The sequence below is a fragment of the Hakea prostrata genome, chromosome 9, assembly GCF_041222555.1.
Source record: "Hakea prostrata isolate BN-2017 chromosome 9, UWA_Hpros_2, whole genome shotgun sequence".
Taxonomy (NCBI): domain Eukaryota; kingdom Viridiplantae; phylum Streptophyta; class Magnoliopsida; order Proteales; family Proteaceae; genus Hakea; species Hakea prostrata.
The window spans coordinates 59,636,091-59,653,677 of NC_142608.1; the positions used below are offsets into that span (position 1 = coordinate 59,636,091).

The 17,587-nt window shown below is 39.1% G+C and overlaps 1 protein-coding gene across 4 annotated transcripts; it reads left to right on the top strand.

Annotated features, from left to right (window-relative positions):
* The first annotated feature begins 205 nt into the window (after positions 1-205).
* LOC149005858 (uncharacterized) lies at positions 206-16,954 on the top strand. 4 transcript variants are annotated; one of them, XM_089168376.1, is made up of 9 exons: positions 206-474; positions 1,956-2,034; positions 2,254-2,328; positions 2,469-3,211; positions 3,341-3,487; positions 3,600-3,746; positions 3,850-3,940; positions 16,213-16,339; positions 16,447-16,954. In XM_089168376.1, the coding sequence occupies exons 3-8, from the start codon at positions 2,316-2,318 to the stop codon at positions 16,308-16,310; spliced, it is 1,239 nt and encodes a 412-aa protein (XP_089024502.1). In that variant the 5' UTR covers positions 206-474; positions 1,956-2,034; positions 2,254-2,315; the 3' UTR covers positions 16,311-16,339; positions 16,447-16,954. The 4 variants fall into 4 exon arrangements, with proteins under 4 accessions (XP_089024502.1, XP_089024503.1, XP_089024504.1 ...); XM_089168377.1 differs by having other exon boundaries at positions 1,982-2,034; XM_089168378.1 differs by lacking the exon at positions 1,956-2,034 and having other exon boundaries at positions 206-470.
* Positions 16,955-17,587: the final 633 nt, after the last annotated feature.

Below are 17,587 nucleotides of genomic sequence, written 5' to 3' on the forward strand. Positions count from 1 at the left end.
TTTCAATAAAAAATGGGGGCAAAATCGTCACAAAAATTATATTAAAAACACTGCCATAACACCGAAATGGGCAAGATACGAGCCGTCTAATTGGCCAAAATATGGAATCCCTAACGTCACGCCGTCGCAATTTTTGTTTTTTAATTCAAAAAGTTAACCAATAAACTAATATCTTTTAGAATCTTTGAACGCGTTCGGAGTTTAACACCTCCATCAATCTTCATTTCTCTTTCTTTTTCTTCTCTTGATCGCGACATCAAAAACCCATCTCTGTGTCGTCGCTGATCCGTAACCTTTCAATTCTCCGGCCGGTGACAATCCTTCCACTTCTATCTCTTTCTTCTCTTTCTAAAAAAACTGTTTTTTTCTAAGTGAACTAGGGTAGCGAAGAACGAAATCAAGTGCTCCACATTGTTGATGGGCAGCTGTGGTTGTGGTTCACAATCATACATAGAGATTAGAAAGCTTGAGTAGGTGATTCTCTAATTTTTTTTACTTCTATTCAGTAAGCTTTTGTTGTTCGATCAAGCTTCAGGTACTGAAATTTTACCTCTCCCAAAATGGCATATGCATATCCCTTCTTCTTTTGGGGTTAGATAGACCATGCCCAAGTTGAGAAATTTATTTCTTTTGTACTTGATACTTGATGATTTGGTTGTGAAGGAATCTTTAAACCTGATATTGCTGCTAATTAGGGTGCTCTTTCTTTATCTAGGAAGTCGTAGTTTCTGGGTTAGTGTTTGTTAGTGCATTAACTATTGTTTCTGTTCCTTCTACACATCCATGCTCAGCTGAAAGTGCCTTTGTGATACCTATGTACTCCTCTTACCCTACCTTCTAGCATCTTCGTATTATAAATTTGATTCCCTTTGATTCCTAAGTGGGTTCTGCATTTCTCAGTTGTGGGCTTAGCATTCTCGAGAGTTCATTGCTGTTGTTATAGTATTCTGTTTGCTGGTTTTTCGTTGCTGCTGTGAATGTGAAGAAAGTGTCATTTGGTTAGTGTAGATGATTAAAACATCCATGTCATTTTGTAGGCAAGAATCTAATTCATTTAATCCCTTGGAACAGTAAAAGTTTATTGTCTTCTCATATAGTCTCTATATGAAGTACCAGAGTCTACAATCATTAGTTGGAGAAAAAGATGATACAGTAATTTTGCAGGGGAGAATCTAATTCATTTAATCCCTTGTAACACGTAAGCCTGTTGTCTTCTCACATAGTTGCAATACGATGTACCAGAGTCTACTGTCATTAGTCAGAGAAAAAGATGACATAGAGCATTACCAGCTTCTCGTTTCCAAAGATGTGCAGTTTGCTGCTACCCATTATTTTTCAGATTATGAGGCAGTTATATGTGACTGGTTATTTAATACAGTTAAATTAATGCACCATGTTTAACCCTAACCATCACCAGATTGTGTAATAAAAGTTCAGCTATGCACACGTGGTATAAGCTACAGATTTATGATGCAGAGAGATGCATATAAAGAAGAAAAAGACCAAAATACTGTTCAGGTTGCTGTTCACATAAACAGTGTTACAGCCCTGTCAAATTATATTTATTTGGCAAGCATTGAACCTGATTAACCAAGCCCATTTGTGCTTCCATAAAAGCTGCAAGAAAAGTAGTGCTGCATGATTTTTTCACAAAGGTGGTCTTTGACCTTTCAATTTTGAGCTTCCCAATTTTTATTTTTATTGGTTACTAATTCTATTATTCTTGCATGTATACAAGCTGGATTCTAAAGCCTTTAGTGGTTTTACATCTAGTTAGTTTCTATTTTCAGTCAGTTACAATTGTCATTAGTTGCTAAGTTTTAGTAGCTGTTATTTTTTGCTTTCAGTTTTAGTAGTTGTTATTGTTTACTTTCTATTTTCGCAAACTAGGGTAAGTCATCAAATAGGAAGTTTCTCTAAGAGATTGTCAAGTAAATTAATGAATAAAATTTCAGGCAATGCTTACACATGAATTTTTCAGAGAGTCCCTAATCGACAGCTGAGATAGCTGTGAGTGAGGGGCCCGAGGTCGAGGTAGCCTACTATCTTGCTATCCATTACTATTTTAATCTTTTGCTATGTTCCAGCCTATTGATTGTTTCAACTTCTTTTGCAATTTATCATCGATCCTACTGTAAAGTGTTTCTTAATTGTGCGACCTCTACATTATTTTTTCCACATAAATAGTTTATTTGGTCTTGCAACTTCAAAACCTGCTGGGCTGAGTAACTAATGTGAACATTTCAATTGCAGTGCTGTCTATAAGTATTTGCGAAGAACTTGACTGTACAACTTTTTGTTTCTATTCCATGTGAATGAAAATGCTGGGTAAGCTGCTATTGTAGTTGTTTTTGTTAAAGGAATTTATTCTTATATTAACAGAATTCTGAGCTAACAATTCTGTGTACCCCTGGGGATGTGGAGGTTGGAAGGATACTTATTCAACCATGTTGATATGGATGTTTCAGACCTTTCAGGAATTGAAGACAGCCCTCATGGTTTGGATAATGGAGCGAGTGAGAAACCCATCCGGGTACCGGTTGTTGGTATGACATTTAAGAGTGACAATGAGGCTCACAGGTTTTATAATGCATATGCAAGGACAAAAGGCTTTGGTGTAAAAAAATTGCACCTGGAACGTACTCGTAAGGATGGCATCCAGGGTGAGGCTGTTATTCGAGTATTTACTTGTCTTGAGGGGTCAAAAGATGATAGTAACAAGAGTTGCAAAGATAAGGAGGTTCAGTATCAAGATACAACAAGGAGTGATTGTAAAGCTACCATGCAGATTAAGAAATGTCCTAATGGATGGGTCGTCACAAAGTTCATTGAAGATCATAATCATGAACTTGTTCCAAGTCTATGGCATTTGCAGCGTACATGTGATATACTTATTCATATGGCTAAAGATTCGAAAGAGAGATGCAATGTTGCAATGGAATTCCTTAAAGAAGCCATCCAAAAATGCTCTCGCATTGAAGTGAGGTCCTGTGCTGACCCCATTGCGAAACAAGGGGGTGCACAAAATAGCCAACAAGAGAGTACTAGATTACTAAATTTTGACTATAGCAGCGTATCTGACCCGGGAAAGACCAAAGGGTGGTCATACTCCTCCAGACCTAAGTCATGGTACGATCAACATGCATCCAAGAACCGCAACAAGTGTGGGAATTGTGACGAACTTGGTCATAACTTGAGGACATGCCCCCTGGTCTGTGATATTCAGTAGTTCATAGCCTTCATTTTGTCTCATTTAAGTCTCCATTTATATAATTGTTCCTCCCTCTTTATTCGATAATCATAATCATCTTTATTCTTATTTTTGTTTGTACTTTTGCAGCCCCTAAACCCAGAACGTTTGAAGTCTTGGAAACCGGCAACATGGCCAGCAAACTCTACACCAAAAGAATTGTATGATGAAGCCAAGAACCGCAACAAGTGTGGGAACTGTGAGGGACTTGGTCATAACATGAGGACATGCCCCCTGGTCTGTGGTTTAAGTGGTTTGCACTCAGCATTTTCTTACATATATCTATAGTTAGATTAGTCTGGATTATTACATTAGTCTTAAGGTTATTTTTTGTTTTAATTCATGGAAGCCTCCAAATCCACACCGTGACAAGTCTGGCAAAGCCTCAACACCAACCACATCAAAACCCAAAGCATGGAATGACCGAGCCAATAGTCATGACAAGGGTGGTAACAGTGATGATGGACATGATAATAATCTGAGGACGAGCCCCTTGGTTTGTGATTTTGGGTTGTTTAATTCGTTTTATTTACATACTCTTTACTTTTATAAGTACATCTTAAATAACTCTGATTGTTTCTTTTATTTGTTTATTTCAGCCTTTAAACCCAGACAGTAGCAAGTCACAGAAACGTCATGCAGCACAATCCCCCTCAAATATGCAAGCCTTTACTTCAGGCCATCGCTTAGGTATAAAGTCATTTTGTGAAATAATTATTGTTGAAATAAATTGAGTTCTTATGTTTGGTTCGGTTTCTATTTTATTTCCATTTATCAGACTTCTATTAGAATTAGGATCGCAATACTTTCTTGTAAATTAATTAGTATTATATAAATAAAGGTTGTGGGAGAGTAACTGCTTAGTATGGCAGTCCATGTTCTCCTGCCCATTCTTCTCATCTTTATTTATACTCGGTTCTGGTTGTCCAGGTTTTTAGCTCAGCCAATAGGTGGGTTGTGAATTGCGATTCTGGTTTGAGCCTCTTAATTTCATTCTTCTTCCAAGGTTGCTGCATACCGATACTTCATAGTATTGAATATTAAATCCTAGTAGAAGCTTTTCAATTGAAAATTAGGGTTTGAGTGCTATCATTTACCTGAAGTAAGGTGAAGCTGCTGTTATACTTAAAGACTTTTTATCTATTAATTCTAATCCAGCCAGTGGACCATTATTGTTCTTGAAGACATTCTCTGTTTCCTGTGGGCTTGACATTTATTGGTTTCTCCAAATTGAATCTTAAAAGAGGTCACTGTGTATTATTGACTACTGGTTCTTTGCTGCTTTAGGTAAAACACTTGAATTAGGTTGGATCGTTTAAGACCCTAATCTGGTGATTGTGTTATTTTCCCTAGAAACGAATCTCACAATTGCCTTATGCTGCACATTTCCTTTTATTCTTCTTTCTTGGGGGTTGGGTATTTTTTTTGGGGGGGGTGTGCGAAACCCTAATCTGCAGTAGATGCATGGTGCAATTTGTTCTTGGGTTTCAAACCTATTTCTGCTGAGTCATCATTGCTATTATATCTTAGGTTTTCAAACCCTAAACTAGCTTGGTGTCATTGTGTTGCTATATTGGGTTTTATCAAGCGTCAACCCTTCTCTGGTACTTGTTTAGAGCCAATTGCATTTTTCCTCCTGCTGCTTTATTTTTGGGTTTTCAAAACCTGATGATTATTATATTGTTGCCTTCATTCGTTCTGGTTGAGTGATTGCATATTATTACTGCGACTCTTTGTTTTTAGAGTTTTCTTACTTGTAACTCACTTAAGTGGGGTTGAAACTCTTGTTGCATAACTTAAGTAGGAATTTTTTTTTGTAACTCACTCCTACATTACTAGGAGCTCACGCATAATAGACTCAGTTAGATTAAGTTTCAAAATGAAATGACCAAAATGCCCTCTAATATTAATTCCCTAAACTATCCTTGTGTCACATTCCATACCCAACCCTTAGGTGGGTGAAATGATTCTCCCTTCACCCATCTTCTTCCTACACCTTACCGGAAACCAGCCACCGCAGCTTGAAACCACCTCTGCCCCCACATTCCCCCTTCCGGAAATCATCCATCATCCACCGGTGGCTAGTACCGTGACAAGCCATTCCTCTCTCTGTTAGAAGGGTGTAGTGATCGGTCAAGGGTGGCTGAAAACTCAAAAATCGATGGTGTTATCATCAAATGGCTGGAGCATGGCCTGATTCGAAGCCACCAGCAGAGGAGGCTTCTTCTTAGAAATTCCAACGGCGTCCTGAACACCGATCTCCTTCAGAGCGAAACCTCTTCACCAGTTAGGGTTTCGATGCATAGGGCTTTGGAACATGAAGACAGGTAGAGCTTCGCCTCTAAAACTCATCCTCATCAGTTGACACATTGTCTCTATTCCTCAGAGAAAACTCTCCATCCAACTTTGCAAGCCTCAAGTTATTCCTTACAATTATCATAATGGACAAAAAGAGAAAAAAAGGGCCTCTGCAACGGTATCTCAGTTGTTGCCCTCTTAGTGAAACTTACTGACTTCCAATTAAAGGCCTACAAGTGAAGATAAAAGGCCAAAAAAACTTGTAACTGCAGAGAAGAAGAATCTTCTTGCAATGCGACAGGTTGATAAATCAAAAACCAAAAGAACTGCGAAAAAGAATACAAAAACGATAAGCAAAAATTCAGAAACAAGAAAGGCAAGAAACAGAGAACAAAACAAAGTAACCAGTGGAATCATACCTAATTTGTCACTCCAGCAGCTTAAAGGTAGAGAAAAGTTGAGATCTTCAACTGAAATATGAGTGTGGAATCATAAAGAAGCGGTCAATCTCGTAGGCAACTGTTACTTTGCCCTTATGTTGCATCTCTGAAAACCCTAGAACAAACGGCGATGTTGAAACTTTCAGGAAGGAATCTGTCGGCGATGTTCAGATTTAATGGAATTCGATGTTTATATCTGCTTTTCTGTGTGATGTTTCAGAATGAGTGGCGAGCGATTGGTGTTCAGCAAAGTCGTGGATGGGTTCACTATGAGATTTCCAGTAGAGTTTTCTGTTAGTGGGTGGTTGATTTTAGTGTGGAGCTCGATGATAAGAAGTTCTTTTGGGATGAGAATTGTATAGATTTCAGAAAATTGTTGAAGGAAGTCAGAGACATTCGGGCTTGAAACGGTGGATGGAGTGGCTTGCAACGGTGGATGGTGGGTGATTTTTGATAGGGGACGGTGGTGCGTGATTTCTGGCTGGGGGAAGGTGGGGGTGGGGATGGGGATGGTGGTGGGTGGTTTCCAAAAAGTTGTAGGAAGATGGGTGAAGGGGTCCCCATTCACCGACCCAAGGGTTGGGTATGGAATGAGACAAGGACAATTTCATCATTTAACATTCAAAATTTGAATTACTCATCAAAATCTAACTGAATATGTTATGTGTGAGCTCCTAGTAATGTGGGATTGAGTTACAAGTAATTTTTCTCACTTAAGTGAGGTAACAAGAGTTTCAGCCCCACTTAAGTGAGTTACAAGTAAAAAACTTCCAAAAACTCTTGTTTGTACCAAGTTATACTTATGGCTGACCCTACATCTGATACTTCATGCACTGTGTCCCATGAACATTGCAACTTGTTTGTTAGATAGTAGTGTTTTAAATTTCGCGAAATCTAGGCAAAATTTCACTGAGATTTTGGTGTTTCGGTACACACTAAATCAAAATATCGGTCGAAATGTAAAAGTCTGAAACTTCGGTGGAATTTCCAAAATTTTGGTTTCATCATGGAAGTCCTTACCCTTATGACACTTTGTTTAAGATGGGTTGGCTGTTTTATGAGGATGATGCTTCCTACAGAAGGGCAATGTCTGACTATGTGGAGCACTGCATGGGTCTGATGACATGGGCTGATTATGTATACCATTTACAGAGGTAGGCCTACGGGGTTGAGACGATGGAGCCACCACCACGTAACAACTATTATTAGGTTATTCATAATTGTGATGTGTATTGTAAATTTGTAATTTGTAATTCATTCATATACTGTTATGTTACACATTTATACTGTTTTAACTGTGTACTACTGACTATTGACTTCTACACTTGTACTTGACTTACTTGTATATTGAATTTCAGTTGTTTTCTTTTTAAGGAAGATTTTAGGTTTCTCTTGCATCATATCCATATTTACATTTGTTAAATTCATGTTCCAATCTTCTACTTTCTCCTGGATATAGCCCAACATTTCCAAACAAAAATACCACTTTGGGTTAGGTTTTAGGCAAAAATAACGGACCCAATGTGTTTATTGGCATCAAATTAGGCTGGACACAAAAAACCGGACCAGAATGACCCGTAAAATCCACCAAAACTTAAATGGTGTTCTAGTGATGGTGAGCCTATGTTTGAAGCTTGGTTATGTTCTGACCGCTGGAATGATGATTTTGAAGGGAAACTGGAAATAGGAAATTATGAAGGTGATTAGAAATTAGAAAGTAAGGGCCCATTTGGTAGTCCTTTTGTTCTAAAGCAGATCTGCAAAAATGTTTTTCCCCCCTTCTTTTTTGTGCTAAAATATGTTTTTGAACCATAAAATGGTGTTTGTTAAACATATTTCCGAAACTCTTTTTCAAAGGCAGAGGTAGAAGATGGAGACTTGCAGGTGTTGCTCTTCTTTGTTATTGTTTAAGCCTCTGTTCGGGAAAAGATGTCTTATTGGAGTCTCTTTTTCATTTAAAAAACGTTTTGAAAGTCAGCAAATAAAAGTTTTTAGTGTTTCAAAAATCTTGTTTCTGGCACAAAAAAGAAGCTGGTCTGATTCGTTGGCACACCAATCAGAAGTTTGTGTTTTTCTGTTCTACTATCACAGAAAGAATGCCAGAAACAAGGAGCAGAAACGTTAAAATATGGGCCCTTAGTGTCTATAGGGGATACTGTAGCTGTCTGTAGGAGAATGAGTGGATGATCATATGAAGGATATTGAATGGAATGGGAGTCTTATTAACCCATCTGCATTTATGATTGGATGAAGGGTTTAGAAGCTGGAAAGTTGCAGCATGTAGTCAACTTACAAAACAGTTGCAAGGCCTTTTTAGTTGGAGGGTCAACAACAGACATCCAGTACTCAATGGCTTGAAGAATCTGCACCAGCCTTCGTCTTTTCTTTGTGGCAGCAAGAATTTGGTTGGAAGAAACAAACATATGCTTTTGCAGTGGCAAATTTGCAATTACAAACAAGTGTCTAGGGAGTTGAATTTAGTAGTTATGCAATCTCAAATGAACTAGGCTAGTTCTTTCAAGATCTTTAAGGGAATCAAAACTCACTTAAGGTGAATAGCGTTGATTTTTTAGGGGAAAAAGTTAAGTTAGGGCTTTGTGGTTAAAAATCACTCTCTTAAATAATATTTAGGATACCAAGGATACATGCCCCATCCCATGGGAGATGTGGGATAAATTCCTTGAGATGAGAAATGGGTCTCATAGGTGTCAGAAAAGTTTGGTTGGGTTTGGATGGTTAAATTAGAAGATATAATGGTTCTTGTTTTGAGGGTTTTAGGAAGTACAAAAATTCAAATATTATATCTTGAAATTGAATTGTTAGAATGGGGTCAAACCAATGTTCAAAATTTTGTCTCGTCTAGATATTGAGATTTTGCTGATATTTCGGTGAAGCATGGTACAATGGTGTACCATGTTTCGGTTGACTATTTTAATGGGTTTTAGGTGGTTTTTGGGGCTGATTTTTGGCGTGCAGCCTAATTTAAGGCCAATAAACACAATGACAATGTTATTTTTACTAAAATGTAACACTAAATGGTGTTCTTGATTTGCACATGCTCGGCTGTATTTGGTCGAAACTAGATCATGTATTTTCATGAATGTAAACATGGATAAGATTTTGCAAAATTTTGTACATGGGTCACACTAGGATTTATGGTCACTGGGGTTGGGGGAATGATGATGTACCTATAGTGTCTGCTATATCTAATGGTTAGATTGGTGTAACTTTGATGTTGAATTTTGAGTTTCTTGAATAGTCAGAAAAAGGGCGAATCTGGTACCTAAGGTTTCTGCATAAGCAGAGTTCGATGGCAATTTTCCTATGCGGTCTTACTCGAACAATTTTTGTTGAGAGGTTGTTACAGTGTCTTGACCTCAGAGTTGGGACTACAATTGTGGTCCATAGACCATTACACTAAGGCCTGCCCCTCTTGAAAAGTCCAAAAGTTGAAGAAAATTCGAGGAACATAAAAAAGGGTGTGATGTGAAGGGGAATGGATTGTAGGCAATCAGATACTTGGATGAGGAGCCTTGTACAACTTTGGACTGAACATAATGACTTCTTGACGGCTGTCTATTCAGCCATGGCAGGGATTTGGCTTGACTTCACCAAGAACCTCAACTGAATACTCAAACTTGGATCTCTTTGACCAAAGTTGATATAAAGCAATGGTTGCAGCAGCAACACATACAAAAGCACTCAAGGCTTGACTAGAAAATAATCTTTGAAGTAAGTGTAGTCCATTCTAATCATTGGGGAGGCTATTTATAGCCTTACATAAGAAGTCTTAATGATGCTGGACCTGCAGCCCACGGCATTGCCAGCAGCGCTATAGCATATTTTTGGCACCAGGGATATTTTGGGGTAGTCCTATCCAAGCCAGCAAGGCCTGTAAGGACTGAAAGAAGGCATAGGGCTGCTGCCTAGCACCCTGTGGCACTACTCAGCAGCATAGGAAGTTTGGCCCAACATAGGGGTAATTTTGGGCATTCCTAGTCAAGCTCAATTATGTCTAGTTGAATTTGGAATTTTATTAGGAGCCTAAACCTATTTTGATTTTATTATTTGAGTGACTCTGGGTTTAGATAACTAAGAGTCCTATTTGAAGTAAGAGTTCTATATAAAATAGAAGTCCCTTATGGTTTTGGTTTCTAAGTTGAGTACTAGTAGTAGTCTAATAAAAGCTATAAATACATAGCCTGTGCTTGTCACCTAATTAATTTTCACAAATAAAATTATTGCAAATGAGTTTCAACAGGAGATTGAAGGTTCGACTAGGGTTTCTAGCATTCCTCAGCGCAGGAAAGGCCTGTGGTTGCGTTAATTTTGTGTTTTCTTCTCCAATGTCTTTATCCCACTTCACCTATCAGTAGTAAGTATTGACTCCTTGCCCTTCCCCCCCCCCCAAAAAAAAAAAAACATCCCATTGCACCTTAGTTTTTTTCCTCTCTCCTAGCCTGCGGCACCGTCTCTCTTTTTACACAAACCCTAAATTCTCTATCTCTTAATCGTCTCCACAAAATCCCAACTGGTCCCCTTCCCTAACACTCGATTCCTAGCAGCAGCCCTAATCATTCCCTGGAAACCCTAGAAATTGAAACCCTTGTTCTCCCAAAACCCCTAACCCTAGGAATTTGAGTCTGAAAATGAAATAACCAGAATCAGATTTAAGATTCAGGCAGCCTGACCCATTACCCTTCTAGCTGAACCCTATTTACATGTCCTTTCAACCTTAACATCCTTTTAAACCCTAGGAAACCTAATGTGAACATGGGGACCCGCTGTCCAAAACCCTTAGTGGGGCCCTAGGATGGATCCTGGAAGCCTCCATAGGCTGGCCAAACCCTTTATGGGGGGTTTTTTGGCCTTTATTTTATCTTATTCTATATCTGAAATTATTATTATAATTTCCTTAATTGCCTTTATTTTATCTTATTCTATTTCTGAAATTATTATTATAATTTCCAAAATTTTAGTTGAGTCCAGTTTGGTAATTTGAGTCTGTTTAGAATTTACTTGCAGTATTATATTTTGAGTTGAGTTGTTTTAAGTTGGTTGCTTTAATCGTAGGTTATTTAATTAGCATGTGCTTAAAAATAAAGTGTGTTAGTGAGATTCCAATCGAAGGGTTGAAATCTCGTAGTAATTTGATTCCTTTGCTAAGTGTTAAAAAGAATCCAGTTTGAGTTGTAATTGGATTTCATCAGTTAAGGAGATCCCAATATGAGTTAAGTGTGTTTAATTTAGGCTATAAATAACCTATATCTGCATTGTAATTTTTAATCTTGGATGAATTCATGAATCGGGTGTTTGAGGTTCAGGGTCTCCTGTGTGGGTAGGCCTTGATGGGTGAAAAGCTTTCAAGTTCTCCTTGTTTTCTTCAATTCAGCAGCTCTCAAGAGATCTTTAGGCATCCAAGCAACCATTCCGGCAAACATTCCCATTCCCAGTAAGTACAACCCCCTCCCCCTCTGTTCGCAAAACCCTAAAAGCCTTCCTATCAACTGTAGCAGTCCCAGCCCCTTCCCCTTTGTTTCAGGCCTGGAAAACCCTCCCCACCCCCATCGCAATTCTCTACTGCACCTTTCCTTTCAATTCCCTGCAACTCCAGCCCTGTCTCCCAACACCCGAGACCCTCCCCCTAACTCTTTCTTCCTCATGGCTTCCCAATCCCAACCCCCGTAGGATTCCCTGATTCCCAGCCCTAAAACCTGCCATTCTACCCTCAGTAGAATAGCAGAGACCCCTAGTTTCATGCCTTTCATGCCTAACATCGAGTTCATAAAGCAGGCCTATTTCTGAGTTTTAGAAATTCCTGCACTTCATCTTCTTCAAGTGAATTGCAAATTTTGATAAATTTTAGGAAAACCCTAATTGATAAAAATTAGGGTCTGAACTGCAAGACAGCAAACCCTACCTTCCCCCTAACCCCAGCTGAAAACCTAATTGCCTTTGAATTTTGAAACTCAAATCTGAATCTCGATCCTAATAGAATTCAGATTTTTGAGTTGCACATTCAGCAGGCTTAAATTGTGTTAGAAAACCCCCTAGAACCCCTCCGCCATTGCTGGAATGTTCCTGGGCAGCCATATCCTAGGAAATCACAACTCTAACCCTAACCCTAGATCTGTGGTAAAAACCCTAGCTGAAGGATTTAGAAACCAAAATTTTCTGCTGGTTCCATATTAGATCCTGGATATTTGACCTCCTTCTATTCAGGTCTACATCAAGTGGTATAAGAGCTATGGGTTTTTGAGGTCTAATATCCTGGATCTAATTTGGAAGCAACAGAAAATTAGGGTTTCCTAACCCTGCGATTAGTCGCTAGTGTTTCCTAGGGTTTAAAGGGATGTTAGGGTAGGGTAGGATTCAGCTAGAAGGATAATGGGTTAGGCTGCCTGAAACCTAAGTCTGATTCTGGTTACTTCAGTTTCAGATTCAAACTCCTAGGGTTAGGGTTTTGGGAGAACTAGGGTTTCAATTTCTAGGGGTTCCTGGGGAATGATTGGGGCTGCTTCTTGGAATCGAGTTTTAGGGAAGTGGAGGGGGTGGGATTTGGTGGAGGGGATTGGGAGAGGAAAATTTAGGATTTGGGGAAGAAGATAGAAGATGTGTAGGCTAGGAGAGAGGAAGAAGACTAAGGTGTGATGGGATTTTTTTTTGAAAGGGGGGGGGGGGGGTTTAGGAGTGATGCTGTTAAGTGAAGGAAGTTGAAGACTTGCTTGAGAAAACACCAAACCAAATGCAAGCCGCAGGCCTTTCCTGTGCTGGGGAATGCCAAAAACCTTGACCAAACCTTCAAAACTGATTTAGTTACAAGCGTAGGCTATGGATTTATAGGCTTTGTTAGACACCTCATACTAGTACTCAACTTTGACACTAGAACTGATTCAAATAATAGTAGGACTGGACTCCTAATAAAATTCCAAATTCAACTAGACCTAACTGGCCTTGACTAAGACTTGCCTAAAATTACAAAATTGCTCCTATGTTATTCTGAACCTCCTGTGTTTTTGACTATTGCTGCAGTACCTGGCAGCAATCCTAGGCCTTCTTTCAGTCCCTGTGGGCCTTGCTCGCTTGAATAGCATTGCCCCAAAATTACCAGAATTACCCTCGTGCCAGAAATGTGTTTAGTTCTGCTGGCTTGCTGTGGGCTGCTGGTTCTGCATCACTTGGTGAAGTTAGGTCTTAGAAACTGACTTAAACTATTAGAACAAAATTTTGTCTCTTAAATCTAAAATAAAACATAAGAAAAAGACTATTCTACCCTTATAACTTGAGTTGGGAAAAATTTACTCTATTAGAGCAAATAAACTAATAAGCTAACCCATTTTCGTACTTGGCCTAGATGCTGAACTTTTGGGCCATAGAATAATTCCATGACTGCACAAATGTGTAAAACTAAGGCTCAACTCCTATATCAATCAACCCTTGGTTGATTTCAAAGAGAAATAGGTCAATACGGTGCTGGATTTGCATCAAGGAGAAGTAGATAAAAGTAGAAGAGGGTTGGGGTTGGCTATATCAACCCCAGGTTTCTCATGCATGGCTGGCTTAGCTGTTGAAGAGGGCTTATTCCATGAGAAGTGGTAACATGGCTTGCAAATTCGGTTCCTCCAGATTCTATTTTTTCACTGCAAAGAGGAACAGAAACTATATTAAACTTCTAAATCTCCAAAGTATAATGCCTCTACAGGATTTGATCTTGAGCCCTAGAAATCTTCAAGGAATATTCCCAGATAATGGGCTGTGACAATGTTTATGTGAACAGTGTTTTTGCCTCTTTTTGGCCCTTCTAGAAGACTATATGTGAACAGAGGGATATCCCCTGTTCGAAACCCTAAGTGGGCCCCCCCATGATGGATCCAAGAAGCCTCTATAGGCTGGCTGAACCCTACAAGAGGGGGTATGTTGGACATTCTAGCCTTCAATCTACTCCTGAATTTAATTTAGGATTTATTTCAGAAGGAGAATCAAGTCCTTGAAGTCCAACACAGGTTGATTGACAAAGATGCCCTCACAATGTGTAGAAGCATGACCAAACGAACAATGCCAGTCAGAGTTAAAGAGGTACCTACACCATTGAGGACCCCATATGTTCCTAGCACCTTGGAGAAGATGCTGCCCCCATACATTAGGGTTGTACCAGCACCAATTCCTTGTGAGACAGGCCCTCCCTTGGGCCTCATACTACTTCCTGGGAGGGACACTATCCAAGCCATAGTCATGCTGCTCAGAGAGGTGGTGATAGAGAAGGACTCTAGAAGCTTCACCAGCCACTAACTTATGCACTCCTAGTTCATTGGAAGAGAGATTCCTAGACTTGGATACCACATCCCCCAAGCAATCATTATTCTAGAGTTCTGTGTAGGAGCAGTATTGGTGGCCCTCTGCCTAGTACTTCCTCTGGATCGCAAGATGCAACGAAGAGTCTCCACCAAGGACTACGAAGGCAGTGATCCAAGAGCACTAGAGCATCACATTTGTCAGGAGATGAATGTTTTTAAGAAGGGGGAGTATTGATGTGAACATAGGCACCCCCCATTCGAAACCCTAAGTGGGCCCTTGAGGATGGACCCAAGAAGCCTCCATAGGCTGGCTGAATTCCATAGGAGGGGTATTTTAGTCCTCAATTTTCTCCTGAACTTAATTTACGATTTATTTCAGAATTTCGTTAAGTCAGTTCAAGTCTAATTTGGATTGTTTCGATATTTTATAGCTGAGTTGAAGTTGTGTTTGAAAGAGTTCAGTCTGATGTAAGTTGGTTGCTCAAGTCTTAAGTAATCTGTTTAGTATGTGCTGAAATAGATAACTTAAAGTAGGTAATGAGATTCCAACTCGTAAATTTGATTCCTTTTTAAGTTTAGGTAAGAGTCCAATTTGTTATGTGATGGAATCCTTATTTGATAAAGATCTCCTAAGTTGAGTCTGAGTTTGTTATTTTAGGTTATAATTAGCCTGTTATAATTAGCCTCTTCATTGTAAGTTATTTTCGGATTTGATGAATTAAGAATTTTAGTAAATTGCCTGAGCGTGGCAGGGTTCCTAAGAGGGGGACCGTGCGGTTGTCTTTGAAGCTTTCTAATTCAATTCCAGCATTCAAGCATTCCATCTCCAAGTTCAGAAGCATCAAACAGCAAGTACAACAGCCACCTTCAAGTCTTCAAACCATCCCAAGTAACTCAGAGCCCCCCCCCAATCCTCCCCTACCTCACGCACCTTCCCCAGCCCCTTCTAGAGACCCTCCCCCTTCCTCCTCCTTCCCCACTGCTTCCCAGTCCCAACCATAGCAGGGATTCCCCCTTCCCTTGCTCAGTTTTAACCCATTCAACCCCTATTAGAATTGGAATAACCTCTAGAACCAAGTCCTAACCTTACTTTCCCCTAAGCAGCCCAAATTCTGGTTTTCAGAATTCCTGCACTTCATCTTCTTCAAGTAGTATTTGTAGAATTTTGAGAATTTACATAAAAACCCTAAACCTGCAGAATATTGCATCATTGGCATTCTGGCTGCAGTAGAACCAACCCTAAACCCATCCCAAACCCAAGTCGAAACCCAGTTGACCTAGGACTTGAAATCTTGAATCTCAATTTCAACTTTTGATATAGTTCAAATCTGAGTTTCACATTCAGTTGACCTTGACAGTTGAAGAAACCCCAGAATACCTATTATACCTTTGCTGGAAACTCCTGGAGTCCTGGGCAGCCACATTCTAAGGAAGTTTATCTCCTAAACCCTAACCCTGATCTGTGGTTTACAACACCGGCTGGGCTGGTTTGAACTCGCATGGTCCAGTATTGGTATATATGGTCCTGTTTCCATGGTCCCAGCCTTTGAATTGGCATCTTATATGCTTCAGCTTTAGGGGGAGTGTTGACAAGCATCTGGTTCTACTTGTTTAGGATTATTTATGTTTGGTTTGATTTCTATTTCTATTTATGAGATTCCTCTTTTCTTGGTAGAAATTATGAGAATCCTGTAAGATTTAGAACGTTCTTTCTTTGTGATTGTAATTAGCACTATATAGATAAAGGGTGTGTGGAGGGGACTCTTAGGTTTGGCAATCCCTATTTTTTGTCTCTATTCTCCTCATCTCCATCTTCTAAATAATCCTGGTTGTAAGTTGTAACAGCACTATGTGATTATTTGTTTTGTTGTTTCCATTGTAGTTCCAGGTATATGTTGAATACTTTCACAATTCTTTTTTAATGATACAGGAGAAACAAGAAATGAACTTGGGATTGATACTTGGAGAGCTGGGGTTTTAGCAACGCAAGCTGCATTGCAAGCTTCGTCGGCAACAAGGAACAACTAAAGCTAGTTTTCTGTGGCAGTTCACCCTTGGTAATTTTCACGTTGCTGTGCCCCCATGAAGGATTTGAGTTTAATTAGGGACCTCTCCCGTTTGCAACATACCATTACTAATCATGAATTATGTGATATCTTCTCAGGTGAAGGCAAAATTCAGGTAGAAGGGGGAGGCTAAGTGCAGATGAAGTAAAGCTTTCTTTGGTTGTCTGCATTGTGTATAACTGATTGCCTCATTGGTTCACAAGGGAAAACAAAAAGGATTGACATTGTTGTCGGTTAAACTTGGTCTTAACATGATTGTTGAGTGATTTTGTTTCCGAGTTGTAATTTGACTAGGTTTAGGGATAGATTTTCACTTGTTAAAGCGGGACTCAACTTGCTTAATTTCATAGTGGGACCTCTGTTATCTGTCTGTATATACATTCCGTTATGAAATTGAATTCAGTGTTGAATTTTTAATTAATGTTCTTAAGAGCTGTGTTTTCTTTTTTCCTGAAGTTCCTTATTTTCTTGCAATTTGACGACTGAATGGTGACATAATGTCTTTATAATTTTATGTTTATATTTATATTTTCAATGTTAATGAGAGGAAACGGTAGCATTTACATGATCATGGATCTTCTGCTATAATATACTTTTAACATTTAGAAAAAGAAAAAGGAAAAGAACACCAGTAAAAGAAAACAAGTAAATAAAGAGAAAGAGGTTATGCCATGCATGCTTCTAAGAATGCTGTTTCAGATTGGTGGTTTATGCCATACATGTGTCTAAGCTTACTGTTTTAGATCAGTGGTTTCAGCTTTTCTAGTGAGTAAAGCCTTGAATGTAAGTCAATTCATCATAAAATGTGATCTGTGTCATTTTCCATGAGGTGGTTTGCTAAGATAACATACATGCATTTTGTTATTTTCCTGCATACATTTGTATTCTTGAAGTTATAATATGTAACAGAATGATGTACTCTTTTCCTCCATCATGATGTGAACTGTGAAGATGGCTTCTCTTGCTGGTCATTAGGCTACCGAGCAATTTAAAACAAGGAATTAGGATGGGAACCAGTCCTTGCCGATGCTTCAGTGTTGTGTCTACTTTCTTGAAGGGAACAAATATAGCAAGGAAAGGTGGAAGTTTTGGTTGACTGTTGTAGATTCTTTGACCTGTGTGGACATGTATTATCCACATTGGAGTCCAAACCAAGAGCCATACCTAAATGTAATATTTTGTTGATTTCATTATATTTTTGTAGGTAGTTTATGTGGGTTTCTTTTGGTAGTATCTGTA